This window comes from Fukomys damarensis, unplaced genomic scaffold, assembly GCF_012274545.1.
Source record: "Fukomys damarensis isolate Sample0158 unplaced genomic scaffold, DMR_v1.0_HiC HiC_scaffold_32, whole genome shotgun sequence".
Taxonomy (NCBI): Eukaryota; Metazoa; Chordata; class Mammalia; order Rodentia; family Bathyergidae; genus Fukomys; species Fukomys damarensis.
The window spans coordinates 8,018,699-8,036,607 of NW_022900944.1; the positions used below are offsets into that span (position 1 = coordinate 8,018,699).

Below are 17,909 nucleotides of genomic sequence, written 5' to 3' on the forward strand. Positions count from 1 at the left end.
CCTCATACTTGTGATCCTCCTGCTTCATTCTTCCATGTAGCTGGGATTATAGCTATGTGCCACCATCATAGTTTTTGATCCAGCTCCTTGAAAGACTTAGGTTGTCCATCACCATATTTCAGATGGCCACAGTTATAAAAGGGGTATTCATGGTTAGCAACCAAATTGGTATTTATATGTTTCACTCTTAACCTGTTTTTTAGTGATTATGGTTTTTCTGCTCTTGTTATACTTGTACAACTGTTTGCATGCCTGAGTGTTTATAATTGCAAAAGTATGTATATCATTTGCCTATTTTATTGTATAAAGTGGTCTATGAAGTATTCTGCTATGTTTTTATGCTTTTCAAATCCCTCCTTTTAACAATGTAAATAAATATCCTTTAAAGGATTTTTTTCTTTGCAGTGCTAGGGATTGAAACCAGAGCACTGTGCATCTTAGGCAAGTGCTTTTCTGCTGAACTACATACCCACCCTAAAATTTTAAAAATTATTTTCTCTAAAATTATAGCTTTCAGAATTTTAGATGTTAGGAATTAGACATAAGAGATTTTGATCTTTCAGGATTTCAACATTTGTGATTATGAGGTTCAGGATTGCATCTTTTGAGATTATGGCCCAGACCCACAAATAAGATTCATAAGCAGATGATGTAACTTTATGGCTTTTCTTTTCTCGGTACCAGTGATCAAACTTAGGACCTTGTGCTTGTCAGGCAGGTGTGGCACCACTGAGCTACATTCCCAGCCCTATGGCTTTTTTTCTTTTAAATGATGGAAGGATCAGTTTAGTAATATGGGTAAAACCTGTCTGTAGGGCCATTGCAGTACCACATTCTCTTATATATTTCTATGTAATTCTGTGCCAGAGTTAAGAGAGCACAGCTGTGTCAGATACTAAATTTGTGTCAGTTTTCCCCATGTATACATTAAGATTTGTCAGTAGGAAAAGGAAACAGTACTAGTTTACTGCCACAGTTCTCTTCAAGGAATAGGTTTGTGGTTTTCTGTCAGTCTGAATTCAGGTTCATTCTAGAATCTTATTTTTAGTTTTTCCTTGCAAATGATCTGGACCAATAATTAAGGTGGAAACACTACTGAAATGTTTGATTTGTTTCTCTTCCTTTTTATGTCATTTTGTGATTAGGAGTCTTCAAGAGCTTTTAGATTATCCCGGTGAAGATGTTGAGGAGACTTTCTGCCTCAACTTCACGGTAAAAATCTCCATACTGATTATTGTGGCTGTTGTATCATTCTTGCAAGTCTAAGTCAAGCATCAAAGGGATTTCTGTGAATGAAATTATTTTACTTGTAGTATCTTGAGTGTTATAGGAGTTCAGTAAATGTGTTGAATGAATGATTGTACAAGTATAAAATTACTTAAGCATTAATATTCTTTAGTCCTAACATGTACAAAGTATTTTTGTATTTCTTTTATAGAATTTGTCATTTTCTTTTTGATTGTGTTCATTGGTAACTCTGTAACTTAAAAGATGTCTTTTAGGGTGCTGATGTTTTCTGATTGTTGCTTTCCCTAAATTTTTTGTAATAATAGTCATTAAGTACATTTGTTCCTAAAATATGTCGTTTGAGTTCTAGAAAGGCAAGTATAAACAAAATTAAGACTTGTTTTTTTCTTCCTTAAAATGTAGATCTGCCGAGAAAGCTATGGCGTAATTGAACAGAAGAAGCTGGTACCCGGTGGAGATAAAGTGGCTGTGTGCAAAGATAACAGGTTAGTTGTGACTGTAGACCGCGGCAGATGTGGTTGTGTTTTCATCAGTTTTAACTTTTACTTTTTTGGTACTGGGAATTGAACTTGGGACCTGCACTTATGAGGCAGGCAGCAGCACCACTGAACTAAATCCCGGACCTATCAGTTTTAACTTTTAAGCCCAGGATTGAAATGACATTTTAATACCTCTGTTGAGGAGGTAAGGGTGATAGAGCAAGAATCCACAGATTCTAGAGCAAGCACCAGATCTGTTTAGCTCTACATCTTACTGGTTTTAACTCCAGGAGAGTCATATAAACTGGTCATCTGTAAAATAGAGACTGTAATAATTGTCCCGCTTATTTTATGGGATATTTGTTAGAATAAAGTGAGATGGTCTGTAGGAAACTATTTGAATGAATGAACTCCCAGCATGTAGCCCTGGGTTTCTAGTATCTAGGAGAGTACCTGGCACAAAAATGCTACAAAAAATGGGTGTTAAATGACTGTTGTCGGGTATGGTGTCACCTGCCTATAGTCCCGGTGCTTGGGAGGCTGAGGCAGGAGGATCACTGCAAGTTCGAGGTGAGCCTGTGCTACATAGTGAAATCAAGGCCAGCGTACAGTATGAGACCCTGTCTCAAAAAAATACACCCCCTTCCCTGCAAACTGTTAATGAACATATGAATATGTAGAAGGAAAAACCAACTCAGACTCAGATTTGGTTTCTTCTGCTCTACTTTCACAACCCCAGTTACTTTTGTGACCTTAAAAAGTGTTCTCCCTGCTGTTAAGTAAGCAACTGATTCTGCATCAGATACCTGGGAGGTATCCTCTCTAATTCAGTTTGGTTCAGACCTGCCTACCCAGAAATGAGGGTGCCTCGGGGGTCTCCTTTTGAGTCATCTTACAGGGACCTCCACATGTCTGGCACCTGAAAGCCCCCTGAAATCAATCCTTTTGGGTTTTTGTGGAGATAGATGCTGATAGGCAGCAGGGAAACCCAGCAAGGCTCATGTATTCAGATTCTTCTTGATCTTAGTGCAGCATTTCTTCCTCCCTGTAGGGATGGGATCCTTCTGAAATGAGGGCCTTGCTATCCGCTGTCAGATGGGGGAGGTCAGGGAGAAGCAGTGGAGATAGAGAGTTTTTCTGACTTTCCCTGAGAAGGGAGTTACAGCCAGAATCTATAGATAAAACCTCCAGACGTGTGTGTGTGTGTATGTGTGTGTGTGTGTGCCCGCATGTGCTTGGGAGAGAGAATTTCACAAGACTCTCACTTCTGTTATTTTACTGCTGAAGAATTTGAAATACAAGCTTTCAGTTAATTTGTTCTACCTGCATCCTAAAAATTCAGGCACATGTAACTTTTCATGTTGTGAGTTGTCCCTTCAGAGGAGAGAAGAGATTCAGTTTTGTTTACTTCATATTAGACTGGTAATCTGTGTGTACATTAATTTACAAACATCAAAGGGATGTTTCTAAGTGCCCACTGTGTGTCAGGCACGTTGCCAAGAATAAATAGGAGATGAGTAACTCCTGCCATTGAGAAGCACAAGATGAGCTGAGAAGAGTCAGTATGTATGAGTGACATAGGTTATGGTATGCATGATAGAAATTACAAGTAAAGTGCCCCGTGCTACAAGTGAAGTAGAAAGATCTTACTAGACATTGAAGAATGCAAGAGTTTGGGAAGCATTTCAGGCACAGGGAATAATGTGAGTCAGGACTCTGAAGGGTGACACGTGACACAGGCTGTTTAACATTTGTGGGGAGGGGACTAGTACGTGGGTGGACGGTGGTGTCAGAGTAGAAGTTATCAAGGGTTGGGAAGGACTTGGACTGAGATGTGGTTGACTCATAAAGATGACTTTGGTGGCCCTGTAGAAGTAGTAGTACACAGGGACTGGTTTGGAGGCTGGTGGAGTAGCTCAGGTAAAGAATAGTAAGGGCCAGAATGAAGGTGGTAGAATACGAAGTTGGTTATGTAGTCAGCAGGAGCAAGTGTCTGATTATATGAATGGTACAAGCAAGAAGAGTATTAATGATAATGCTGAGATTTCTGATTTGGACAGTTAAGTACTAGGAAACAGAGTAATAAAGTAAATTTGAGAGGGAAAAGTTCTGTTTGAAACATGTTGCTTTTGACATATATGTGATTCCCAGGATATTATATTTAGAGCAGAAAGTTTACGTGTGTCTCAAGAAAGGAGTCTTATAACAGTGTTGTTTAGTTACTCAGGGCAACTTCAAAACCACCAGTGAATTTGAGGTCACTTCGAAGAACCACAAAGAGGTGGGAAACAAAAGAAATTTAAAAAGACAAGGAAAATGTGCATCCTTAGAGGAGGTATATAATTAGAATAAGATGTAGACCCTTGAGATGAGACGAGCATCATTAACCGTAGGGTAGAGGTGAAGCTTCTTGGCTTAAAGAGCAGCTTCAGGGGAGAGATGAGCCGAAGTCCTTCTCCACTTTCTCTTCATTGGACCGTCCCTCCCCTTGTGGCCATCCCCTACTTCACCTTGATGCAGCCTTCTTCCCTGCACCAGATGCTACAGTGGGACCTCCACCAGCTACTTAGAATTTGAAGATATCATTAAGTGGAACAGAGCGATTTCCAGCAGTGCCATTTCCCAAGTGGTATCTGGAGCCAGTGTAGGGGATTACAGTCACGTGATGAAGACACCGCTTGTACTCAGTGTGGTTACCAGACAGTCCCGTGGCCACCAACAGTGAGTGTTGCCATGTCTTCGTCTCCTCTCTTAAGGACTGTCTTCATGGCATAAGGCCAAGTCCTACAGGGTGGGTGCCATCTGGGCTGCTCCTCTGGGAAACGATACAGGTCCGAGGAGAGGTCACCCTAGAAGTCCCAGCAGAGTAGTTGGAGATACCGGATATGTTTCTTGGCAAAGACTGGCATGATGATTATTTCTAAGAAAGGAATGGAGAGCCTGAGAAACACCAGGAGAGAGAATGGGAACAGCACCACTGAGAAAGAAGTCAGGTTGGAAGCAGATGTTGTATTGATGGACTTGTATCTCCCCCTTAATCAGAGCTAACGGGCAGAGGCTGCTCTGCCACTTCCTTTCCTCCAAACCCCGACTCCCTCCTGACAGCCATGGAATGGCCTCTGCCCTACAAGTTTGAGGATGGCTTGCCATCCCTCCCAACCCTATGCCTTCTGTTTGCCAGGGCAAAGAAATTATGCCTTTATGTGGTCGGAGGGTGTCAGACAGGAAGAAAGCTACATGTCCAGGCTCTGGTTTTCATATATAATGGTGCTTTATCCAAGAAACCATATGTACTCCAGAATCTCCAGGAGCAGTGCAGTGGTAAGATTAGTGGGAAACTTTTTTCCCAAAGAAAATGGATCCTCCTTGCAGGACGTAATGAATGACTGGGTGTGCCAAAATATGCGCAGGGTCTGTCCCTAGCACTAGATCTGATGAAGCCAAGAGTCCAAACAACTCCTTTACCTTCTTCCCACACCTTTGAGAGGAAACCATGAGAACACAAATTACCTTGGGAAGAGCTGCTTCTGTTCTTGGGGTTCTCCCTCTCACATATTGCTGGTTTATGTCCCCGTCTTCCTTGAGGAACTCTTTCGACACCCTGGTGTCCAGCCTCCTCGGTGAACCTACCCTCCTAAGCAGAGAGGCCTGTGTGGATGCGTTAGGCTGGCAGAGCCTTCCACATTGCTGCTTTGTGACTGGTTGCCTCTTGCAATAACCAGCTCTTGTAGCTGTTCCTTTTCACTGGGGCTTTTCTGTTTAATACACGGTGCCCTTCCCTGAAGAAGGCTGCTTCCTTGTTTTAAAGGCAGTTACTGCCATTGGAAGATGGGAATATTGGCACCTCAGCGATGAAGAACCCTAACGAAGTACCAGGAGGAGATGGGAAGGAGGCCAGTTGTGTTGGCAGTTTATAAAGGTTTCAGGACACACTCCAGTGCCCCCGAGGCGGGGCAGGATGGTGGATGGGAATAGCTGTGCAGATCCAGGAAGCAGAGAGCAAATGGAGGAGGCAGGGCAGGAGATACCCTTCCAGGACACACCCCCAGTGACCCGCTTCTTGCACCAGCCCCACCTCCTGGCAGGAGTCTGCAGTAATGCACCATAATCCAGTTGCCCACCGAAGTTCCACCTGTGATCGCACGAGGCTCTTGAGGAACATGTGATGTCAAAACCATCATAATGCGTTACGTACAATATATTACGTGCATGATTTCATGATGCTGGTGCAAACAAGCCTCCTGTGCCGCTGTAGGTTGATCAGTGTGGCACACATAATTACAGAGCATAATACTTGATAAATCAATATGCTACCAGTTTATAGACTTAGTACACTTTTATTATTATTTTAAAGTGAATCACTACCTTCAAATTTTTTTCTTGTAAAATGATATGCTAGCATTTCGGGTTTGTTGTCTCTTCATTGCATCAGTAGGCCACGTCATATGATTTACACATTTAGACTTGGGTGAGAGCGCACTACGATGTTCACAGCAGGATGAAGCCTCAGTGGACTGTGTAGAACATAACCTGTCATTAAGCAATGCACGGCCATAGGCCTTAAATCTTTCAGAGGTCTGACTTTTGCATCATGTTTCAGAAGAGATCCTGTATCATTTGTTAGAAGCTAATTGTGGGGTAGGCAAGCACACCAAGGAAGTGGAATGATCAGGATGACTCACTGTGGTGTGAGTCATCCCAGTGCTGTGGGTTTGGTGCATTCCATAGAGAAGAATGAGTCACAGGCAAAGGCAGTTTGTGACATAGTGTGTAGCAGATGTAGTCACTGGGACTTTTAATTCCTTTTTATATCTTTATTATTTCTCTTAGCTCATTTTCATGTCTGTCATTGTTGCTCTGTCTCTTTTTCTGAGTTTCCTCTTTGTCTTTCTATGTCTTCTTATGTTACTTTCTTCTTATTCAATAGTTGTTTCTCTGAATCAGCAGTTAAGTTGACTCAATCTTTGAAAGGCAAGTGTGCAGGAATTCTGAAATACACAGTTCAGTGAGAATAATAAGGTCTTCTCACCTTCAGCCATAAATGGGATGAGAGTTGAGTGGTCAAACCTGAAAACATTCAGAGACATCACCTTGCACAGATACATATGAGAGGACAGAGAGGAATAGAACTACATTTGGATGCCTTCCAAGATACGGATGCTGAAAAGCAGAGAAGAGAACATAAAAGGAAGGTGCTCTGAGTGGTGAATAAACCAGGGCTGTTACCTCAGACACAACAGTGAGTGGAGGACAGGTGTTTGACAGGGGCATTGCTGGTGAAGCCTCATTTGGATAACCAACATTAGCTTATTTGGATGATTAGATTGTAAAATACTTTGAAAGTTAAAAAGGGTAGTTTTCATCCAGTGGGTCATAGGAAGCCATTGCTGGTTTGTAAGCAAAGGAGTCACGTGATGGAGCTGGATCTGTGGCACACCTGCTTCTTCACTTTCTTGTTTTCCTTCTCCAGTCTTTACATCTGTTGTTGGCATGTACATGCTTACGGCCATGGCTAATCCCTTGAATGGGTCTTAGCATCAGTGATCACTGGTCCAGTGAGGAGAGTATGTGCTTGATGAAAAGGTGCAGAGATTCCTTTTCTGTTGCTTTTCAGTGATTTGGCTCTTTTTTACTCCAGTGCTGGTCTTACAGACTATCTACTGTAAGGATGCTCTGATGGCATACAGTTCTGTAAAAGAGAGATAATGCATAAATTCAAAGGTGTATTAAGAGGGCAAGGTTTAGTAGAAGGGGAAGCAAACTCAAACTGATAGAGATACATTTTCTGTGTCCTGCTTGGGAAATAAGCAGAATAGGTAGAAGGAGGACAGGAAGATATCAGATATCTTGATTTCTGAAGCCTAAAGCACCCAACCTTGCCTTTACCTTTATTCTGAAACAGTTCTGAAAGGTAAATACTTAACCTTATTATTCCAATCATTTAGGAAAAAACAAGAGCTATGAGAGTTACAGGCCAGGAACTGTGGGTCCAAACCAGAAAACACTGTATATCAGATCGCAGGAAGGATCCCATATTGTTTGTTAATTTGTATTATAGAAGTTTTTTTGGTTACTGTGGATTTCTGAGCAATAGTTTTAAAATTTTTCAAGTCTTTGTACAATAAAGAGAGCGTCTGTGTTACATATTACTAGGCAGAAGGGGGAGCCCCATATGCTGTGCTTGAGATTACAGAATGAACCAGCTTCAGTGGTAGGCAGAAATTTAGCTTCTGGCTTCTTAGTGTCGCATCACTCATTGATCATACAATAAACTTCTCCACAGTGAACGTGTCAGGAACTGCATACATGTCTGTCACTCTGTGACAGGTGAGGGACCCAGTCACAGTTACCCACATTAGCTTACTATAACAAAGCACCATGAACTGTTTCATGAAAACAGAAAAGTATTTTCTATGGTTCTAGAGGCTGAAAGGACAAAATCATGTGCCCGATTCTAGTGCAGGTCCTCTTCTGGGGTTGCAGACTGCCAACTTCTCATATTCTTAGGTAGAGAGCAGTGAGGGGAGGGAAGCTTTCCCATGACTCTTATAAGGAGACTAATCCTGTACATGATGGCCCTGCTCTCATGTCTTCATCTACTCTGAACTATCTTTCAAGACCCAACTTTTAATACCATCCCATTGGAAAGTATGGCTTTAACATGCGAATGGTGTAAGGGGGCACAAACATTAAACCCCAATACTGCTAGACAGCTTCCAAGAACTTAGGATGGTTATTGCCACACTGCTTAGCATAGCTGTTGTCCTTAGTGCCAACCAGTAAAAGACACGAGGGATTTTGTTTCCATTTCATGTTTACTGCATGAAACAGAAATCTTATCAGCAAAGTCCCTTGAGATCCCATGAGAAAGGGTTGTATGATGTAAAAGATGCATTGTTACAGTTATTATTTCCTTTATCTGTTCTATGCTTCAACTTTGTCACTGGGGCCCTATCTTAAATGGCCAGAAAATGAAAGAAAAATTCTCTCAGAATAACCCCGGCTTGGCAATTGTGTTTATAGATAATGATAGCACTGAAGCTGTTTTGGTTAATAGTAGGGTGTTTCTTGTCATGGTTACCTTGGAGGAAAGTGCCAGAGGAATACCAGCTCCATATCCATAAGTTATTCCATTGCATTTGGTTTTAAAGTCAATTTCTGTCTTCAGACAAGAACTGCACAGATGAGTTACAGGTGTCCAGGTGAAAAGATTTATGTGGTCGATGGCTGTTGTCCTCTGTATCGCCATGCTTTAGTACATCTGCATAATGCTGTGTTGCATGAGCACTCAGGATTAACTATTTCTTGTACTCTATAACTTGGTGTTACTACCACTGATGGAAAAAAAAATGTATTATTCTGGATTCCCTCAAATTTACCTCAATGTGAGGCAATTAAATTAAATGGGATTACCATCTTCCTGTTCTTCTCATGGTAGTGTCAACATGAGAAAGAAAATGAAAGGGCTGTACCATGAGAAATGCCAGACTTAATTAGGTAAGGGCTCCACAGGGCCCCCAGATTCCATAGGGGGGACCTGAGCATGAAACTCAAGTGTGATAAATACTTGTAGCTCCTTGGGATCTGTTGAAGTTACGACTTTGACATACTTCATTTGTCATCTTGCAGTAGTCTGAGAAGTGCAGGCTTTGAGGTCTGCATTCTGTTTACACTCGTCTGTTAGGTCATTAAACCATCAGGAACACTTGTGAGTGCTCACCATGTATAGGCACTATTGTGAGGACTTTACATGCAAACCTTGCCCCTCTTCAGATGAGGAAGCAGTGGCAGAGAGAGGCATTGGTCAGTCGGTCAGGGTTAGACAGCCAGCAGCCTAAGATTCAAGGTCAAGACAGATTGAGTGTGCATTTGTGCTCCACGAGCATTGCTGTTCTCCCACCGAGAGCTGCAGACAGGGCTTCGAGAATTCACTCCCATCCTCTCTCCCCAGGAAGAAAACCCACTGAGGAGGTGACTTTCTTTCTTTTGGGCAGACTATATAATTTTCTAAACACAAGGTTGGCATAGTTAAAAACATGCTATGTATGTATGAAATTGAATGTCTGAATTTTTAAACATGCAAAGACAGTGGTAACACGGTGTTTCAAAGGTTATTGCAGAATGTGCTTGGGCGCCCTCAGTTGTTGCTATGTAGTCTGTTATGGAAAGGCATGTGTTCTTACACTCTTTGGCATGTTCATATGTTCTTCTTTATTCCCCTTCCTTTTTTATTTCTTTTCTCCACCACCATTTTTTTAATTAGACTGTTTCAGGCATCTTTTATGATTTAAAAAAATTTCTTTCTAATGTAAAGGCCCAAGGGTGAAATTGAATTAAAGTATGTAGAATTTTGAATTTGTTTGTAGATATTTTTGCTAAATTTATTTTGCTAAGGAATTCTGCAGGTTTCATCATTTTTTATGAGAATCACTGTGTCATTCAGTCCTTATACCATGGTATTCTCTTTACAAAGAAACAAGAAATTCGGTCTCATTAATCAATTTTTACTTACCTTTCACTCATAGGTTACTTTACACGTACACAGCATTTGGTCTTTCACTGCTGTGTTTACTTTGAAAATATTTAAAAATGAATGAAAGAGGTTGTGGCTGCACAGGATTGAGAATGTATGAAACACCACTGAATCGTTCCCTTTAAAGTGATTGATTTCATTTTCCATGAATTTCACCTCAGCGTTTGAGTCCGTGTGCGTGGAGTGCAGACCCACAGGCAGGATGAGCTGCCTTGCTGGGTTTGCACAGCCTCCGCATACTGCAGTTGCCTCATACACTCTTGGAGAGTGGGCTGGGAGCGAAATGCAGGCTGCCTTCTGATCTCCCAGTTATTTTGTGTTTGGCCTGTAATGAGTTTGAAATGGTTATTGAGTGATAGAATTCGACTTGCCTTGAAGGTCAACTAATCCTGCTAGATATTAGCGTGCAGGTTTTATGGTTGCCTGAGGAGCTATCCGAATAGCAGTCTACAGAACGCAGAGTGAGGATGAGCCCACTTAGGAAATGGTGGGAACTGCTATATCCCTGTATCATTAAAGGACTGATCTTGGTGGTATGACTGAGCTAGAAAATCCTGTAGCTGAAAGAAAAGAAAGCCAGCTGGGGAAGCACACAGCTGAGTACGGATCTCCAGACTGCCAGGTTTCTCTAGTGCTGCCCTAGAGGAATGTGTCAGTCCACCTCTGCATTTCCTCCTCTTGAACTAACCTGTAGATACCCATCATGTATTTCTCTAAAGGGACAGATTTTCGTATGAGTTGTATAAACTCTATTGTGTTAAAACTGTTAATCCTTTGCTATCCATACTTTCCAAGTTTGTTATGTTTGGAAATTTAAAATGTATGTTTAAATCTTTATAATTTTTGTGTTGTCACATCTGTTATTTCTTGTTGTATGTCACGCTAGTCTTACCTTTTCTGGTTCTAGTAATTGATAAAATTGATTTAATTGATAAATTAATTGATAAATATTTAATGTATTTTCTCCAATTAAAATTTTTGAGTCTATAAAAGTCTAAATTACTAAAAATTTTCTTAACAGCATTTATAGATAAACACATCAGGGTAATTATGTTCAAGATCCAGTTTTGATTTGAATTTGATAAAATTAATTTGCGGAGAACTGTCATGTTTGTGACATTCAATCTTATAACAAAGGCTTATGTTACATTTCTTTGTGAAATCCTGTTTTTTCTTTTCACGTAGGCTATACACATTTTTTAAATTAGAGCCATTAGAAATATTTTGACTTATTTCAAAATGTACCTTTCGCATATTATTTTGATCATTTTAAAGTGCCTGGTCATTGTTACTGGTTTTTACTTGTTTATCTGATACCCAATTAAATCATCAGCTTGATGCTCATCGAATAGTTTCCCAGTTGATTCTTGAGTTTTCCCTACATAATCGTATGCCTGCTCTCCCCCCAAAAATCCTCAGTAGACCTTTTAATTTTATTTTAATCCGTATCGCTTTTTACCAGACCTAAAAAATAATAATGGCCCTCTCTCCCATTTCTAGAGATAAGAAATGAATATTTCACTTTATTAGTATTTTAGGCTTATATTGAAAGAGTCATATGATTGAGTCTATAAAATTATGTTGTTTATAAACTCTAATTTAAATTTGACTTATATATTATTTTGATTTTCCTTTGGTTGGCCAGGCCAAAAGAAAGATTAACATTGCTTTAGATTGTTTGTGCCCAACTCTTTTCTAGAAAGCTCAGAGCTGTGTTCTATTCCCTACAGAAACAAATTTTGCTTCTGTGCAACCTTAACCCTTACATGAAATGAAATGACTGTAATCTGATTTTACATTTTTCTGGAGTCTTGCTCTTTTTTTTTTTGCCTTATTCATAATACCCAAAGTTGAAATAGCCCTTTTTGTGCATCTGTGTCACATTAAAGTCCTTTATCCTTTCTGGAAGAAAACTAAAGCTTAGCTTTTTTTCGTAGACATGACTGAAAAAGATAGTTTATTGAATCTCCTGTATCTTTGAATTAAAAAGCACGTTCTTCTCTGGTAATAAGGAATCATAAATGTTAGGGATGTAATGAGGCCCACTGTCTCCCCTTTTGTAACAGGAAAGGAGGAGGGTTAAATTCTCAATCAGTGTTTTTATCTTCCTTACAGTAATAATTAAGCTGAAAATTTTACCAGCACTTATCTGGTGTCAGACACTGTTCTATTGGCTTGCATGTATTAACTCACTTGTTCCTTGAAATAATTGTGAGGAAGAGACTATTACCCCTTTTTATAGATGAACATACAGGTAGACTGAGTTGTTTTTTTTCTTAATTTTTTTTTATTAACACAGTGTTAAACAAGTTTATGTTTTTTTTTTGTAGATCACTGGCTCACACATAATTCAAAACCCACAAAGAAGCTGAAAGTATTTTTTTATATTAAATGTGTTTTTCTTAGAAATCCTTCCTGTGTGCCAATCAAGCAGTAACTCTTGGTTATGCACCATTTTATATTTGTCACATTTATACAGCAAGACAATGAAGGCACAACTAATAAAAGCAAACATAAACCCTTTCTACTTCTGTGCTGGGGGTGTGTGCACACGCTTGGATTGTTTCTTCAAGTATATATTTTTTCCAAACATACTAGCGTCAGCGAGGAGTTCTGATAACTTTCACAGTTATGCCCTGAAAGCAACATAACTGAAAGATTTCACAAAGGTCAAACTACTACATAATACTTAAGACACATGCTGTGCAAAATTTGCTACATTTTACATCTCTTCAAGTAAATTAATGTTTCTAAAATGCTAGATTGATTTAATACTTAAACATTTGGGGTAGTTTTTACACCTTTGTAAATAGACAATACTAAGCAAACACATAAACATGTTACTGTAAGTAATGAATACATATGTTGATAATATTATGCATTATACACCCTCTTTCTTGAGGCCGTGTTTCTGAAACACATATTTAGAACATCAATCAGAATTTGAAATGGCCGTTTTCTTTGCGTCCTTAGAAGTAGTGTCAGGATCTCCATCACAGGCTTCCTGTCTGCCCTCTCTGCTCTGAAGCATGCAGCTGATGTCAGGGTAGGAAAAGCAAAGTCTTGAAGATGGAATCTTTCTTGTGTTTGGTTTCTCTGTATTGGGAAACGTCAGGACTAAAGAAATTGAAGGGTTAAGAATGGAAAACGAGTTCAGCCCCAGCTCTGGTGTCCCATGTGTAATGATTGCATCCTGACTGGGTTTCAAAGTGATGTTCCTTAGTTCACATCTTCTGACACCTGTTTTAAGCCTCAAATTTCAGTCTTTACAAAAGATAGATGAAAAGAAAATCAGCTTATTTCACCTTCAATATGTTTTGATACCTTTGTTTTGTTCAACGGGAAAATGAAATTTGAAATGGGCTGGCCAGGATCATCTAATTGCTTTAATTTAGGAATGTCAGAATAAATTCACATTGTATTTTTTATCTAAAACCTGAGCCCTTTGAAGTCCACTAATATTAAAATAACGGGAGGAGGGTGTCTGGCATCTTCCCTGACACTCTTACTTCTTGGCGTCCTGGGGCACTTAGGCACTGCTAGCTCCTGTGGCGGCCTCCTCCTCCTCCTCCTCCTCCTCCTCCTGCTCCTCCTGCTCCTCCTGCTCCTCCTGCTCCTCCTGCTCCTCCTGCTCCTCCTGCTCCTCCTGCTCCTCCTGCTCCTCCTGCTCCTCCTGCTCCTCCTGCTCCTCCTGCTCCTCCTGCTCCTCCTGCTCCTCCTGCTCCTCCTGCTCCTCCTGCTCCTCCTGCTCCTCCTGCTCCTCCTGCTCCTCCTGCTCCTCCTGCTCCTCCTGCTCCTCCTGCTCCTCCTGCTCCTCCTGCTCCTCCTGCTCCTCCTGCTCCTCCTGCTCCTCCTGCTCCTCCTGCTCCTCCTGCTCCTCCTGCTCCTCCTGCTCCTCCTGCTCCTCCTGCTCCTCCTGCTCCTCCTGCTCCTCCTGCTCCTCCTGCTCCTCCTGCTCCTCCTGCTCCTCCTGCTCCTCCTGCTCCTCCTGCTCCTCCTGCTCCTCCTGCTCCTCCTGCTCCTCCTGCTCCTCCTGCTCCTCCTGCTCCTCCTGCTCCTCCTGCTCCTCCTGCTCCTCCTGCTCCTCCTGCTCCTCCTGCTCCTCCTGCTCCTCCTGCTCCTCCTGCTCCTCCTGCTCCTCCTGCTCCTCCTGCTCCTCCTGCTCCTCCTGCTCCTCCTGCTCCTCCTGCTCCTCCTGCTCCTCCTGCTCCTCCTGCTCCTCCTGCTCCTCCTGCTCCTCCTGCTCCTCCTGCTCCTCCTGCTCCTCCTGCTCCTCCTGCTCCTCCTGCTCCTCCTGCTCCTCCTGCTCCTCCTGCTCCTCCTGCTCCTCCTGCTCCTCCTGCTCCTCCTGCTCCTCCTGCTCCTCCTGCTCCTCCTGCTCCTCCTGCTCCTCCTGCTCCTCCTGCTCCTCCTGCTCCTCCTGCTCCTCCTGCTCCTCCTGCTCCTCCTGCTCCTCCTGCTCCTCCTGCTCCTCCTGCTCCTCCTGCTCCTCCTGCTCCTCCTGCTCCTCCTGCTCCTCCTGCTCCTCCTGCTCCTCCTGCTCCTCCTGCTCCTCCTGCTCCTCCTGCTCCTCCTGCTGCCCCTGCTGCTCCTCCTCCTCCTCCTCGTCCTCGTCTTCACAGTCGTCTTCATCCTGGTCCTCCCTCTCCAAAGTCCACGCACACTCCTCCATCTCGCCCGTGAGCTTTTGGATCTTGGTGACCAAGGACTTATAAATGTCATTGTACTTTTTCTCCAGAGCCTGAAATTCCTTGTCGAATTTGGCCTCTATCTTATCACATCGCCTCTGCAGCTTTTTGAGTGCCAGGACGCGGCACTTGACGGAATTGGGCAGGCTCTCAAGAAAGTCATTCCTGGGCTTGGGAGCGTTCTCCGCGGGGCCTGGGGCTCCTTGGACTCCTGTTTGGCCGCACTGGCTGCCGCAACTCCCTGGGCCAGTACCTCCAAGCCGTGGCGGAGGCCGAGGCTGTGTCCGAAGGCTGCCGGTCCCGCCCGCCGCCACTCACTGGCTGCCGCTCGCACTGTGCTAAGTGTGACTGTTGCCACCCAGTGCCCGGCCCAAAACCCGCATCTGGATGCCGCCCTTGTCTTGTGCAGCGAATTCCGCGGGCGTGGGGCGCCTTTCCCGAGCCGCTTGTGCGGGCTCATCCTGTTCGCATCGCGCCCCTCACTCCCAGGCCCTTTCCCTGGCGCTGCTGGTGCGCCTGTCAGCCGTTGTTTCCACCTCCACCGCAGGCGTTGGCCTGCCTTCCTAATTGCTGTCTCCCTTAGTCCCCTCCATCCTCCTACTTGATCATGTCTTCAGATTCCTTTTGTAGGAAGCAGAAGCCCTGAAGAGGCCCCTTCCACCTCTTTGGTTCCTGGTTGGCCGACATACAGTCCATCCCCTCACCCACATCATCTCTTCCCTTGGCTAAAGCCACTTGACAGTACGAGTGGCTTTTCTCATGTTACATATAACAAATTACATAACAGGCTGTGTTTCGATCACGTAATCGACATAATGAGGCCCAAACTAGGCCCTTTGACTCCTATAGTATAGAAGTTGTGATAATTTTTTAAAAGCTCAAATATTAACCACATCTCCTTTATGAATTTAGCTTGTTTGAGACGACCAGGATGCTGTACTCATCTTTCAAGGTTGTTATATTCTTTCACGAGATCTTAAAATTTAGTGTTAGGCAAGGCAGTTTTTAAAAGGTATAATTTAGTACAATAAAATTCACCCTTATGGGGCATGCCTTCGTAAAGAAATGCAGTTGTCACAGTTTCGATCTGGGATGTTCCCTAAAAATCTGATGTGTTCGAAGGTGGGGCTTGTAGAAGACAATTGGATCATGGGGGTGTTATGCTCGTTGGTGGTTGACCGATTAGTGAGTTCATAGCTAAAAGAGCTGTTAGAAGGTGAGGCGAGGTTGGAAAAGGTCTGCCACTGTGGGATGTGCTTTTTGAGGGTATATTTCCATCCCTGCTCTTACCTTCACTCTCTGCTTCCTGGCTGCTGTGCCTTTCTGTCATGTTTCTGCCCCACTTTGGACTGAATCCCCTGAACCATGCACTGAATTAAACCTTTCTTCCTTTAAGCCGTGGGTGTCAGGTATTGTGTTCACTGTTTTGAAAACTGACTAATACATCAGCCATATAAATAAATACTGTAGTTAGTAGTCAGGATATAAAACAGTAATATTATTTGCCCCAAAATACTCTTGTGGCCTTTTTCCCACTTCTAGCATTGGTGACCACTGTCACAGTTATTTTGTTTTTTCTAAAATGTCATAAATGGAATTTTATGTGTAACTTTTTGAGAGTGGCTTTTTTCACTAGCGTAATATGTTTGAGATCCATCTTGTTCTTTAAAATAACTTGTTCCTTTTTAATATTGAGCAATCATCCCATTTAGGATTTCCATTTTTCTAAATTATAAGCAGTGCTACTATGAACGATGCTAGGTCTCTATTTCTCTTGGGTCAGTACCTAGCAGTGGAAATACTGGTTCATGTGGTAGGTGTCTTAATTTCTTGTTGCTGAGACAAAATACCTGATACCCAAAGTTAATAGAGGAAAGGTTTATGTCTGCTCACTGATGGTAAAGGGTTCAGTGTTCATAGTCAGCTGTCTCCAAGACAGGGTAGCACGGCAGAGGGACATCACAGAGGAGACAGTCCATAACAGAGCAGACAGGAAGAAGCAGGCTGTAGGCAAGCTTCCTTTTCTCTTTTATCCCATCAAGGCTGAAACTCTTTTGGGCAGTGCCACCCACTCCCAGGGTGGGCCTTCTCATTATCTATACTCAGAACTATGATAAACCAATTAGTGGGGCTAAGCCAGTACCACACACCCTTAATCCCAGTGTCACACACTCATGATCCAGCCATCTTCCAAAAGCCTCACCTGTGAGTATATGAGGCTTTAGGGGTATGTCTATATCCAAGCCTTAACCATAAGCATATATTTAACTTTATAAGTAACTGCCTCACAGTTTTCCAAAGTGGCTGTGTGCCATTTTGCTTTTATACCAGTAATGTGTGATAGCTACAGTTCACACACATCTTCACCACCATCTGCTATTGTCAGGTTTGCTTTTTTCTCCCTAATCTGATAGTTGTGTAGTGGTATCCTTAATGATTCATGATTTCCCAGTGTGCTTATGTGCCAGTTGTATATTTTTGATAAAGTGTCTAATTAACCTCTTTGCTCATTTTCTAAATTTTTGTTTTCATTTTTATTGTACTTTATTCTTTATATTTTTGAATATGTCTTCTATAAAAAATGTACTTTATAAATATTTTCTTTCATCCTGTGCCCTTTCTTTTTATTTTATAGCAGATTTTTAAAATGTCAGTTTTATTAATTTGAGTCTTATTGTCTTAGTTACTTTTCTCATTATTGAGACAAAATACTCAACTCCCAAAGTTAAAAGAGAAACAAGTATATTTGGTTTTTGTTTTGTTTTGTTTTGTTTTGTTTTTCAGCGCATAGTTTTAAAAGTTGCAGTTCAAAGTCGACTGTCTCCAATGCAGGGTGGAATGGTAGAGGGGCATCACAGAGGGAAAGGACTTCATGGTGGGCAGAAGGCAGCAAAGCAGCAAAGTAGTGAAACAGCAAGTGAATAGCAGTGACAACAGCAGCCCTCTTTCTGTCCTTTGTGT

General features: G+C 42.2%; 2 protein-coding genes across 4 annotated transcripts in view; one reads left to right on the plus strand and one right to left on the minus strand.

The window, feature by feature from the left end:
• The window catches only part of Herc3 (HECT and RLD domain containing E3 ubiquitin protein ligase 3), a 146,117-nt gene that overhangs the window by 103,062 nt on the left and 25,146 nt on the right, over window positions 1-17,909 (plus strand). For all 3 annotated transcript variants that reach the window (XM_010610486.1, XM_010610487.1, XM_010610488.1), the window contains 2 exons: window positions 1,146-1,212; window positions 1,651-1,733. In XM_010610486.1, coding sequence (XP_010608788.1) covers window positions 1,146-1,212; window positions 1,651-1,733 — 150 coding nt within the window. The remainder of the gene's footprint in view (window positions 1-1,145; window positions 1,213-1,650; window positions 1,734-17,909) is intronic.
• Nap1l5 (nucleosome assembly protein 1 like 5) lies at window positions 13,632-15,408 on the minus strand. The gene is given in 3 exon segments (XM_033757955.1): window positions 13,632-13,863; window positions 14,869-15,141; window positions 15,144-15,408. Coding segments are annotated over 3 exon segments (612 nt in total). The 3' UTR covers window positions 13,632-13,789.